The sequence below is a fragment of the Salmo trutta genome, chromosome 30 (genome assembly GCF_901001165.1).
Source record: "Salmo trutta chromosome 30, fSalTru1.1, whole genome shotgun sequence".
In the NCBI taxonomy this organism is placed as follows: Eukaryota; Metazoa; Chordata; class Actinopteri; order Salmoniformes; family Salmonidae; genus Salmo; species Salmo trutta.
In genome coordinates this window covers 1,069,075-1,082,999 of record NC_042986.1, presented here as the reverse complement: position 1 = coordinate 1,082,999, position 13,925 = coordinate 1,069,075, and the positions used below count along the sequence as shown (strand labels likewise).

At 40.6% G+C, this 13,925-nt stretch overlaps 1 protein-coding gene across 3 annotated transcripts in view; it reads right to left on the bottom strand.

The window, feature by feature from the left end:
• The window catches only part of LOC115168931 (sterile alpha motif domain-containing protein 11), a 100,919-nt gene that overhangs the window by 48,056 nt on the left and 38,938 nt on the right, over positions 1 to 13,925 (bottom strand). For all 3 annotated transcript variants that reach the window (XM_029724458.1, XM_029724459.1, XM_029724460.1), the window contains exon 4: positions 5,190 to 5,299. In XM_029724458.1, coding sequence (XP_029580318.1) covers positions 5,190 to 5,299 — 110 coding nt within the window. The remainder of the gene's footprint in view (positions 1 to 5,189; positions 5,300 to 13,925) is intronic.

The following is a 13,925-nucleotide window of genomic DNA, read 5'->3' as shown; positions in this document are numbered from 1 at the left end:
TAAAAATAAATCCTCCCTTTCAAACACACATACACACACAAAAAAGCTATACAAAAACACCTTATCCGCCAGTTAGTCTCTCTGGTCTGACCGCAGAGCCACGGTTTAGTTTCCACAGGCAGCCAGACGCTTAGCCCGGCGCCCCTGCTCTCTCCCCCTCCTCCCCTCCCCTCCCCTCCTCCCTCCCTCCCTCCCTCCCACAGCCCCAGAGTAGCCAGGGGCCTGGGAGGCGGAGGGAGGGAGAGGAGAGAGAGGAGAGGACGAGAGGGGGGAGTCAGCCCTCCTGTCTGTCCCTCATATTTAATTAACGGCCCACTCCGACACGGAGACGGCTCAGCAGCCTGCTTCCCTTTCCAATGACCCCCCTCTCACACACACACACACACACACACACACACACACACACACACACACACACACACACACACACACACACACACACACACTCTCTCTCTCTCTCTCAAACACACACGCACAAACACACACACACATACACAGTGCCGCCCGCCGCAACAGCTGCCCTCCCCTGATACCGGCACCACGCTCATTCATCTCTCTCTCTCTCTCTCTCCAAACTTTACTTGTGGCACACTGCCTCCCGCCCTCTCTCTCTCTCCCTCCTTCCCGCTCTCGTTCTCTCTATTTCTCTAACCACAGGCCTGCTATGGAAGTTAGACAGTGGGGAGTGAGCTCAATACAGTTTTTTACAATCACTTCGGCACTAATTTCGGAACCTTGATGTCATTTTTCAAAACTCTAGACACAAAACTCACAACCAATGATCAAAATGCAAATTTTGCTCAACTCTTAGCACTTTTTCCAGTTGCTTGGATACAATACACATAAAGCTAAGATCATTTGTTCATTGAACTAAAATCACCTTTTCAAAATGACACAACTTAACATCAAAGTATTACCATTTCAAAATGCAATTCACACATTACATCTGAGATGACTGTCTATTCATTTCATTACAGTGATCTAACTATCAATTGATACAACTGATCAAAATGATAAGTAACTGTTGCATTACTCTTAATGCATAGTTTTATGGAAACTGACAAACAATATTCCATGTTTAGATCATGAAAGTTTCAGGATAACAAGATCCATTGACACCACTTACTGTGGAACGTGAACCAATTGGACTACATTATCTATGGATGTAATATTTCATCATCTTTACTTATCAGACACTGTTTCTATGGTTCCATGTACCACTTTTCCAGACCATGTTTTCAGATTTGACATTACTTTACACTTACTGGCCACTTTATTAGGTACACCCATCTAGTACTGGGTAGGACCCCCTTTTGCCTCCACAACAACCTGAATTATTCACAGTGTTGTACGTTAAGAGATGCCCTTCTGCACACCACTGTTTTAAACAGCTGTTATTTGAGCATTTGTGGCCTTTCTGTTAGCTTGAATGAGTCTGGACATTCTCCTCTGACCTCTCTCATTAACAAGGTGTTTTGCCAACAGAATTGCCGCTCACTGAATGTGTTGTCTTTATCGCACCATTCTCTGTAAACTCTAGAGACTGTAGTGCGTAAAAATCCCAGGAGGGCAGCTGTTTCTGAGATGCTGGAATCACCATGTGTGGCATCAGCAATCATACCACGGTCAAAGTTGCTTAGATTACTCATCTTGCCTGTTCTAATGTTTGGTCGAACAACATCTAAAGGTCTCTACTCTATATACTCTATATATTGAGTTGCAGGCAGCCACCTGATTCCCTGTTCGAATGTAACCTTCCTTGATGAGCTAAATCAGGTCTGTAGAGCTGATGGCATGACCTATGTCATTGTGTGGGATAATGTCAGGTTCCACCGTGCTCAAATGGTGCAAGCATGGTTTCAGGCCCATCCACAATTTACCACCCTGTACTTACCCCCATACTCTCCTTTCCTTAACCCGATTGAGACATTTTTCTCCACATGGAGGTGGAAGGTATATGATAGGCGCCCTCACGAACAAGCCACCCTTCTCCAGGCCATGGATGACGCATGCAATGACATCACGGCAGACCAGTGTCGGGCCTGGATTCACCACGCCCGAAGATTTTTCCCAAGATGTTTGGCTAATGAAAACATCCATTGTGATGTGGATGAAAACCTGTGGCCAAATCCACAAGACAGGGTTGATGGAAGTACAGTAGAAGTACAGTAATCAATCTTTTGTTTTGGTTTTTACAGTAAGCCAGGTGAGGAACACTGCAGTTGACCTTTAACTGTTTTTTCTTTTTTTGTAACTAATCATTTTAGCTTTGATTCAAAGAAACCTATATTGTGGTTTTATTGTATTTCATCAATACATTTCATATTTTGTTCAATGATTCCACTGTGTCTGTAGTATTCTCTCTACTAGTCCTTTTACAGTGATGTATTTACGTGTAGTAGCATAATGAAACATGTATCACATATTTTGTACTACAATATTTAATGATTGTACGAACAACTACACAGTGAAACTATCGGTATCTTTTGTGTGGGTGATCTAAATGAATGTTCCTATGGTATTTAATGAAAAATAAGTTATTTGAACCAATGATTATGCAAGTGCAAGGTTTCTTTAAATATATGAAGGCACAATGCAACGTTTTGAACATTGGACAGCCTGTGTTACAAGTGATGACCGTTTTGTGTTTTGTGTCTAGAGTTTTGAAAAATGACCACAAGGTTCTGAAATTAGTGCCAAACTGATTGTTAAAAACTGTAATAGACTTGATGTTACAACAGAACAGAAAGCAGTTAGCACTACACTAAAGTATGTAACAAAACTACAGCACTAGTGTTAGGAGTAGTGTTTGTCTGCGGGTGCATCCCAAAAGGCACCCTATTCCCTATATAGTGTGCTACTTTGACCAGGGCCCGTAGGGACATTTGGGATCCAGTCTGGGTCTGCTATGATATTGGAGAAATCCCACCACAGCCACAATCACCATTGAAGTAGTTTATATAGAAACTAGTAACATCATGACATATAAGTACTTTGGAGAAAACGATTCAAAACGATTCAAAAGTTCATATCATGTGTCAGGTATTAAAACTGTTATATGACACAAATTATCAGTGTGTGTGTGTGTGTGTGTGCGTGTGCGTGCGTGCGTGTGCATGTACACATTTGTGTTTGTTTGTGTGTGCGTTAGATGTGCACATACACCCATGTGTGTGTGTGTGTACGCACACGCACTACTGTGTATGTGTGTGTCTCTCTCTCTAATTTATCTGGCAGACAGAATGTGAGCCAGTGGCTGATGGGATTGGACTTGTTTACAGACACGTAGCGAGCCGCTTAGCCACCCTGTTAAATCTCCCTTTAATGCTCAAACTGACAGTTTTTAGGCCCAGGCCCCCTCCGGCGCTTGCCGCACCGCACTCATCCCCCCTCCCCCTCATCCTCCTCCCCCTACCCTCCCTCATCGCTTTGTGTCTTTCTCCATTAAGATTACCATTCACAGGCTAATTTCTCCATTAGGCTTAGCAGCTGATTAGACAGGTCTTTTTGGGAAATCTGTCCCAAACATGGGTCTAAAGACATTGGGCAGCTGAGACTTTATCACCCCTCGTCCCCCACCCATATGAGGGGGGATAAACAGACATCCCTCCGCCCCCTCATTCCTCTGTATTATGTACCGTATGGGCAATTAAGCTTCTAGACGGATGAGATCAGAGAGATACAGTAGAAGACGAGGTGTTGGATTTGGGGTGTGATCATGCCACATGTATGCCCCTCTGACTAATGGCATGAAGAAGAACAGAACGTCCACAGGGGGTAATGCTCTCCCCTCTGAACAATGTACCACTTGAACATGGTAAGGGTACTGCTTTATGGGTTCCATCAGTGGTTGATCAACTTTGTTGGTAACACTTTACAAGTTTGTAATGACTATTTAAAGAAAACCAAACTATGAATTACAGTTTCTCCTGGCCCATAGACTATTTTCAGGCTGAGGATCCACCTAACATCTTAGACATCTTATATTGTAAAATCCTGAACTACTTGTGACAAACTCTATTTAACCAAAACTGTTTTAGCTCGGCTAAACCAAGATTTAACCCACAAACCAACGGGTCCCTACCAACCCAACATTTGGGAGATAGTTTGGAATGAAAGAGCATTTAGAGTGTAATAAGTATACAGTATGTCCCTACAGTATAAATTGCCCTTCCAGACACCTTCGTCCATCAAAACACTAGGGGACTTCAGACACGGCTAATCCCTATTAGTGGTAGTTTATTTAATGTCTACTAAATAGAACCATCTATCTTTAGAAAAATTACACAACTTTTTTTGCCCCTGAGTTGCGCAGCGGTCTAAGGTACTGCATCTCAGTGCAAGAGGCATCACTACATACCCTGGTTCGATTCCAGGCTGTATCACAACCGGCTGTGATTGGGAGTCCCATAGGGCAGCGCACAATTGGCCCAGTGTCGTCCGGGTTAGGGTTTGGCCAGGGTAGGCCGTCAATGTAAATAATAATTTGTTCTTAACTGACTTGCCTAGTTAAATAAAGGTTATATAAAAAAAATTAATTACTCAATATACCTTTGATGAAATGCATACGTATGCATACATGGGCACAGATCACAATATACAACGACAAGCTATCACCAGAACACAACAGCTAAAGTATCTAAATACCAATCCACTCTATCATGTTACACAGAAATATTACACAAGTATCTACCTGAAAGTATAAAGTTCCAACATTCAGTCTGATTCAGAACTAAAACTGATGAAACAGTGGCTGGTGTTATTAGGGCGTTTAACTGTTGGGCTGTAAACTGTCAGAAGGCTCTTACTGTAGCTTAACACACACCATGGTTCCTTTACGCCCATGAAAGTGGATTAATGGCAAACAAAGCTATTTATTTAGTGGAAATTTAAAACAGGGGGCTAAGGAAAAACCTGGAGTGCAATAGAACAGGCAAACGAGAACCTTAAGTAATCAACTTGAGAGCCACCTTCAGGAATCAGTAATAAGCTTACAGTAAATTCCCCAATCAAACAAATTACAGCAAATTAAGGGACTAATGCATAGTGGTGATTACTCATGTTGATGTAAAGAAAACGTAACCTTATTGCAAATTGGTGGAATACAGGGAGAAAAACTAAGAAATACACAGACATATAGAAACACACACAACACCCAAACCCCCATCCCAGGTCTTGTAGTATCTTACCTGTGTGTCCTGTGTTGGTGCTGAGGTCAGTGGCTGGCTGGTCCTCGGGCATGCCGTGCTGTCTTGTGTGGTGGAGGTTGGAGATGATTTTAGAGAGGTCACTGTCACGACTGAAACACACAGAGTCAGGGGGTTAGCAACTCACACACACAGCTTTATATGACACGTTATTAAGACGCAACAGTGCACAAACACATAGTAACAAAGGATAGCAAAAAGCACACAAAACATGAACCATGATGAACCAGTGATGCCGAAACGTTGGTAAATACCCATTAAATGACTGGGAGTTGATATATAGAGTGTGGAACTCTCTTTATTTTGATAGTAAAAAGACACAACATAACATAACACAACACAATATAACATAACACAACATAACACAATATAACATAACACAAAACATAACACAACACAGCATAACATAACACAAAACAACATAACATAACACAACATAACACAATATAACATAACACAAAACATAACACAACATAACATAACACAATATAACATAACACAACATAACATAACACAATATAACATAACACAAAACATAACATAATACAACATAACACAATGTAACATAACACAAAACATAACATAACACAACATAACACAATATAACATAACACAAAACATAACATAATACAGCATAAAATAACACAACATAACACATAACATAACACAAAACATAACATAACACAACATAACATAACACAATATAACATAACACAAAACATAACATAACACAATATAACATAACACAGCTTAACATAACACAACATAACACATAACATAACACAACATAACACAATATAACATAACACAAAACATAACATAACACAGCATAACATAACACAACATAACACATAACATAACACAACATAACACAATATAACATAACACAATACATAACATAACACAACATTACACAATATAACATAACACAACATAACACATAACATAACACAACATAACACAATATAACATAACACAATACATAACATAACACAACATAACACAAAACATAACATAACACAACATAACATTACACAACATAACACAATATAACATAACACAAAACATAACATAACATAACACAGCATAACATAACACAACATAACATTACACAACATAACATAACACAGCATAACATAACACAACATAACATTACACAACATAACACATAACATAACACAACATAACACAACATAACACATAACATAACACAACATAACACAATATAACATAACACAACACAACATAACACATAACATAACACAACATAACACAATATAACATAACACAAAACATAACATAACACAACATAACACAATATAATATAACACAAAACATAACATAACACAACATAACATTACACAACATAACACATAACATAACACAATATAACATAACACAAAACATAACATAACACAGCATAACATAACACAACATAACATTACACAACATAACATAACATAACACAGCATAACATAACACAACATAACATTACACAACATAACATAACACAACATAACATAACACAATATAACACATAACAGAAGACAACCTAAGATAACAAAACATAACATAAGACAACATAACATAACATAACATAATATAACATTACATGGCTACTGTAAATTAAACATGTCACATGACAACTCAAAACTGCTCAAAACTATCTGGCAAACTTCGTCCTCAAAACTAAAATCTATTACAGAATTATGAAATATAGAAAAACATAATGTAGACCAGAGGTCACCAACCTTTTCTGAGTCAAGATCCCTTTCTGAGTCAAAATGCAAGCTGAGATCTATCGCTCAGATTTTTTAAAACAAAAACATAAGCCTATGCAACATTAACCAATTAAAAACAGAATTGCCCTGCCAATGTTGTTCTTCTCAGACAATTTTGAAATTATATATTTTTTAAAATAGGTATATGATCACACTGGTAATAGATCATTTACCCTGAGCATCCTGACCGGTTGCATCACCGCCTGGTATGACAACTGCTCGGCATCTGACCATAAAGCGCTACATGGGGTAATGCATACGGCCCAGTACATCACTGGGGCCAAGCTTCCTGCAATCCAGGACCTATATAATAGGCGGTGTCAGAGGAAAGCCCATAAAATTGTCAGAGACTCCAGTCACCCAAGTCATAGACTGTTTTCTCTGCTACCGCATGGTAAGCGGTACCGGAGCGCCAAGTCTAGGACCAAAAGGCTCCTTAACAGCTTCTACCCCCAAGCCATATGACTGCTGAACAATTAATCAAATGGCCACCGGACTATTACATTGACCACTGGACATTTTGTACACTGCTGCTACTCGCTGGTTATTATCTACGCATAGACACTTCACCCCCTACCGACATGTACAAATTACCTCAACTAACCTGTACCCCCTGCACACCGACTCGGTACCGGTATCTCCTGTATATAGCCTCGTTATTGTTATGTTATTGTGTTACTTTTTATTATTTTTAGATTCTACTTTAGTTTATTTGGTAAATACTTTCTTAACTCTTCTTGAACTGCACTGTTGGTTAAGGACTTGTAAGTATTTCACGGTAAGGTCTACACTCGTTGTGCATATGACAAATAAAGTTTGATTTGATTTGTTGTATTAGCCTACTTGCGAGGCACAGCTGAGCGAGCATAATCATTTGATTCTATTTTTTTTTACTGGACGGATGGCCGCCATTTGATGGTCAGTCTGGGGGGAGGGAGCAGCAGTGAGGCTGCCACTCACCCGACTTACCATCCCTCAGCTCTCCCTCCTCTGAGAAAAGGGGACACAGTCTTCCAGCTGATGGCAAAACTCAAGTCGCGCTGCATTGTTTCTGCCTCACGCACCAATTCATGTTGTTACTCCTATGACTTGAGAATGTGAAATATTCCTCCAAATTAAAAAAGACCCAAGCTGCTAATAATAACAACGCTATCTTATCTGAACACTTTGCTATACTCATTCATTGCATTTACAGTGCTGGTTGTAGCGTGAGTGGAAGTAGGGAGAACGCACATTTTATGGCTTTGAACAAAGTGATGACAGTGCTTAATAACAGCTTAAACACAAATTTATTCATGAAAATAGCAGCTCGTTGCTGTATTCATTAAGTCTCTCTCTAGTCATGGCTTTAAAAGTCTTGAAATCTCACAGTATCAACTTTGCAGTGTGTTTGAGGCTTCTTTTTCCAGTCTATGGCTGGAGGAAACTGTGCAGACACAGTGATCTGAGCTATCTGATTGGCCAGCGGTAGGCCTATAGGTGCTCTTGATTTGCTCTCTGGGCCTGCCAGGATGGTGGAGTTCTACCTTCAGACACATGAAATGGTTCAAAATGGGAACACTTTGCCTTCCTGGTGCTAGGGCTGCTAAATGAAGTGCACTTACCGCCAACAGTTGCATTCATTAGTTTTATTAACAAATGTATTTAAAAAATGCAGGTCTGCCAAAGCAACAACCTGATAAAAATGAATTTATATGAATGCTGTAAGTACAGAAATTGTTAGCTCACTGGGAAATGAATATCCAACTAGTCAGTGACAACTGTGCAGAGTTTGTGACAGCAACTATGTGAGCTTATTACAGTATTACAGATGCTATGTCCTGGGACTTCCTATGATCTTCTATGTAGAAGAACCCCTTACCTTCTAACGACTCTTGTGTCACTTGTCAGCGTCATAGAGCAAAACATGTTACATGTGCGTGTTCATGAGAGCCTCAGCTTTTCATAGATAGGTTTGTAGCTCACACCATTCAGACTTTACAGACGTTTTTGTAAAAAGATCCGGCCTCGGGCACCTTCTCACAAACACCACTCTAGCTCAGCCCCCGTGAATCACACAGACTACTGGTTGGTATTTACAGATGCAGAAGAAATAGATTAATCCAATGGTACAACCCAGAAGTTGGTTCATTTTCAACTGTAGTCCCTGGACTTTAAAGCCCTCTCTCCCACAGTGACACCACTGCCCTAGCCTCTCTTCAAGGCCAAACCATAGGAGGGTTTTAGAGATTAGGGCTTGGATCTGCCTGCCATGCCCAATGCCCTACCAGCTCCCTCTAATCCAGCAGCAGCAACTACAGACACAACTGTGTCATGGAGTTACTTCAACGCAATCTGATTAGCGCTCTGATCGCATTAAACGGCATAACGATGGAAAATAGGCACTTAGCATTTGAGGAAATATCACGGACGAATCTCTCCATCACTATATGGCTATGGGGCATACGGTCGAAAAGGTTTGGTTTATTGAATGTTAAATTCTGCAGAAGTTATGCCTCAAGGGTTATTTTGTTGCAGAAAATACAAAATACAGATAAGGAAGATATGAATAAATGTCATTACATTTAATAGTTTTCCCCTGTTTCCTTAAATTTGGAGTATCAAGTTCAACTGAATATGTTCAAATCAAGTTTGGTGAACATACTAGTTGTCTTACATAAGAACAGGATCCGGAATTTCCCCCATATGTTCAGGGAACATTATTGCTAACCAGGAAGAGACAGTGGAGGGAGTCAGGGTGACAAGGCATAGTGGCTGGGGATGGTTCTGATTGGCCACCACTCTGAGGAGGCCACATGGTTTGCGGCTGCTGGATTCTGGCTTTTTACAGCACAATGATTATAGCCTCTAGCTCCGTAATGCCAGGCTGCCGTGCTCCGAGCTGTTTTCCAAATTGTACGGAACAGATGCGGGGGAATTTATTTTGTCTGATTCTGACCACGTTGGGATACCAGTTGCTTGTCAGTCAACGGGAATCAATGAGTCAAACTTAAAACATAACAGAACGCAGACAAAATAAGTCCTGCCTAGTTGCTAAGTGACAAATGATGCTTTAGTTGTTGTTACGTTCCCCAGTTTCTGTGTTGTAGTTTGTATATTTGTGAGTGTGTTTCAGGTAATGGGGAATTCTCCAAGCAGCTGATTGGTCGGCCCCATTGCTGATTGGAGAGCTGACCCCGCCCCCTCGTCAGGACGCAGCTGTCTCCAATTAACAACCCCACCTAAAGCTATATAAGCCAGTGTGCTGTTGCTCAGAGGAGGAGACACGGAGATGATTGCAGGGAGATATTTGCTGAGAGATATTTGCTGAGAGATATTTGCTGAGAGATATTTGCTGAGAGATATTTGCTGAGAGATATTTGCTGAGAGATATTTGCTGAGAGATATTTGCTGAGAGATATTTGCTGAGAGAGGAGGTTGATGGCAGAGGCTGATATATGTTGGTTGTTTCTCAGAAAGAGAATTTGGTATGTACTTAGTTAGTTGTTGCTGAGAAACCTTATGTTCTGTGTTAGTTTGTTGCTCAGAGAGAGAGAGCTTCTTTAATGTCCTGAGGTTTTCTCAGTTTAGTTGTGTAATTGTTTGTTATTCTGTTTCCTTTGTTCCCAGGGGGAAGGGGAAGGCACCTAGGGAGTGCTTAGGCAAGAGGCCCGCGTGCATACATATACCCGTAGTAATTTATTGTCTATGCACACTAGGAAAGACCTGGGCGGACCATCCCCTGTATTTTGGTAAGTGCACCAGGTGGTGCTAGTTAGGTAAGTAGTGGGTAGGCAGGTAAGGTAGGAGAGGGGGCTTTGATATTTAGTTTCTTTGCTTTGGTTCCGTCCAGCCCCTTTTCCCCAACCTTACCGCGTGAAGGAATAAATTCCCTGTTAACGGTATTCTCTGCCTATTTGTCATCCTTGCCCACACCTACACTTCCTTACCTTTTTCACAACACGGAGAGTTAAGTTGTAGCAGGGTGTTGCGTTCCCTCTTTCTAGAGGCGTGCGTAACAGTTGTGCCATAACGTCACACTTTCGGTGACACTACTCCAACTGAGCCCGAGAACTCAATCAAAATACAACCTGTAAAGAAGTTGAAAATCAAATTTCTATGATGTTTTTGCTACACTCAATTCAGGTCTACTTTGTTAAGGTTCATAGTCATACTGGCTAATTTAGATTACCTCATGCAAAAAATCACAGATCTGCAAAATTGAGATCCGCTAGCAACTAAACCCCCTGACCCTACCTGCTCCCTATCATTGACAGTGATCGTCATAATGCTACTCTGAACTTCTCACCGAGGCTACGGGGTTATTATCGCATGGCAATGTAGCGGTGCTAAGCTGTGACGAACAAGGACCTCATTAGCGCTGGTAATTAGCACACTTTTCTTGCGCAGTCCCTGCATGGTTGGCTAAAGAGGGACGGCCCCTCCCCCCTGCACGGGTGGCCAGGCCAAGGTCATAATCTGTGCTTGGGCTACGTGGGGTGTGTGTGTGGGGGGGGGGGGTTAAGTCCTAGCCGCCTGACTCAGCTCTCCCTCATGAGTTGGGTAGGTGGGTGGAGGGGGCATAGGGTAAGGGAAGCGGGGTAGTGATTGGGTGTGGTGGTGACAGCTAAGAAGAACATGAGATTCTGTTTGATGGCCCAGGCCGCACACCGAAGACAATCATCTCATCCTCGGCTCATCCCTAAACTGATCAATACCCCCCTCATCATCCGCAGTTGGTCCAGTCCACAGGACAGACTAACGGACAGACTGATAGAGATGCCATGACACAGATGCTACTACTTTATTAGCCAGGTTCTAATGCAGGGTAACTTTGACACGGATTACAATGGAAAAGAAAGATGTTCTTTTCATTGTTTGAGAATCAGAACCATGATCCATTCAATCCAATGAGCTCTGAATTCTACTCACCCATAACATAGAAAATATTAAACTTTTAGAAGAGAACATTGCTGATAGATGATTTGTGAATATATTTCTAAAATGATCCATAGTAAATCAGTAAATTGTTCAGACAACTGACAATTTGGAGGCTATTTCTGAATCAGTTAAGGAGAAAAGAGTAAAATAACAAAATTACACTATCTTATCACATTGAAAGGAAACTATTGGGTCCAGTCACATTTTTTCAGAGTTCCATTGACTCTCAGACAGTGATTACCAAACTCAGTCTTTTGTTCGGTGTATAGAGGGAAAAAAACATGCGTGGGCTGGGCTGGCATAGATGACCATTAGACCAGAGAGACATTCCTGGTATCACTTTTTATGAAGTACATACATATAATGCAATAACATCCTTTACAAAGCCTTATAATACACATACAGAGCCTTCCGAAAATATTCACACCCCTTGACTTTTTCCACATTTTGTTGTGTTTTTGTCACTGGCCTACACACAATACCCCATAATGTAAAAGTGGAATTATGTTTTTTTATTAAATTAATAAAAAATGAAAAACAAATGTCTTGAGTCAATAAGTATTCAACCCCTTTGTTATGGCAAGCGTAAGTGAGTTCAGGAGTAAAAATGTGCTTAATAACAAGTCACACAATAAGCTGCATGGACTCTGTGTGCAATAACAGTGTTTAAGAAGATTTTTGAATGATTGGCCCATCTCTGTACCCAACACAATTATCTGTATTATCTGTCGAGCAATGAATTTCAAAACCAGATTAAACCAAAAAGACCAGGGAGGTTTTACAAAGTCTCGCAAAGGGCACCTATTGGTAGATGGGAAAAAAACAAACAGACATTGAATATACCTTGGAGCATGGTGAAGTTATTAATTGCACTTTGGATGGTGTATCAATACACCCAGTCACTACAAAGATACAGGCGTCCTTCCTAACTCAGTTGCCAGAGAGGAAGGAAACCACTCAGGGATTTCACCATGAGGCCAATGGTGACTTTAAAACAGTTACAGAGTTTATTGGCTGTGATTGGAGAAAACTGAGGATGGATCAACAACAGTGTACAGTACTAACCTAATTGACAGAGTAAAAAGGAGGCCAGTAAAAAATGTAATATTCCAAAATATGCATTCTGTTTGCAATTAACTTTTTGTCCTGAAATCAAAGTGTTATGTTTGGGGCAAATACGATACATTACTGAGTACCATTCTCCATATTTTCAAGCATAGTTGTGGCTGCATCATGTTATGGGTATGCTTGTAATCGTTAAGGAATGGGGATACAAAAGAAATGGAACGGCAAAATCCTAGAGGAAAACCTGGTTCAGCTGATGTAAAAAGGGCTTTATATATACATTTGATTGATTCAGTCTGCTTCCACCAGACACTGGGAGATGAATTGACCTTTCAGCAGGACAATAACCTAAACCACATGGCCAAATCTACACCAGAGTTGCTTACCAAGAAGAGCGTGAATGTTCCAGTTTTGACTTAAATCTGCTTGAAAATCTATGGCAAGACCTGAAAATGGTTGTCTGGCAATGATCAACAACCAATTTGACAGAGCTTGAAAAATTTTGAAAGGAATAATGTTGCACAATCCAGGTGTGCTCTTAGAGACTTATCCAAAAAGATTCACACCTGTAATTGCTCCCAAATTTGCTCCTACAAAGTACTGATTCAGGGGTGTGAAAATGTAGGTAAATAAGATATTTCTGTATTTCATGTTCATTAAATGTGCAACATTTTTGTCATTATGGGGCATTGTGTGTAGATGGGTGAGAACCCCCAAAAATATGTACTCAATTTTGAATTCAGCCTGTAGCGCAACAAAATATGTAGTAAGTCAAGGGGTACGAATACTGCATACTTTCTGAAGACACGGTATAATGTGTTGTGACACTGTCTATTAGTGTCCATAATAACTCACAAGTGACTATAAAACTTTCATGAAACTACAGCGGGACCCAAACAGAAAATAGCTCCCACAGAAAAGGTTCACTGGGAAAGTTGCTGGAACTTCAACC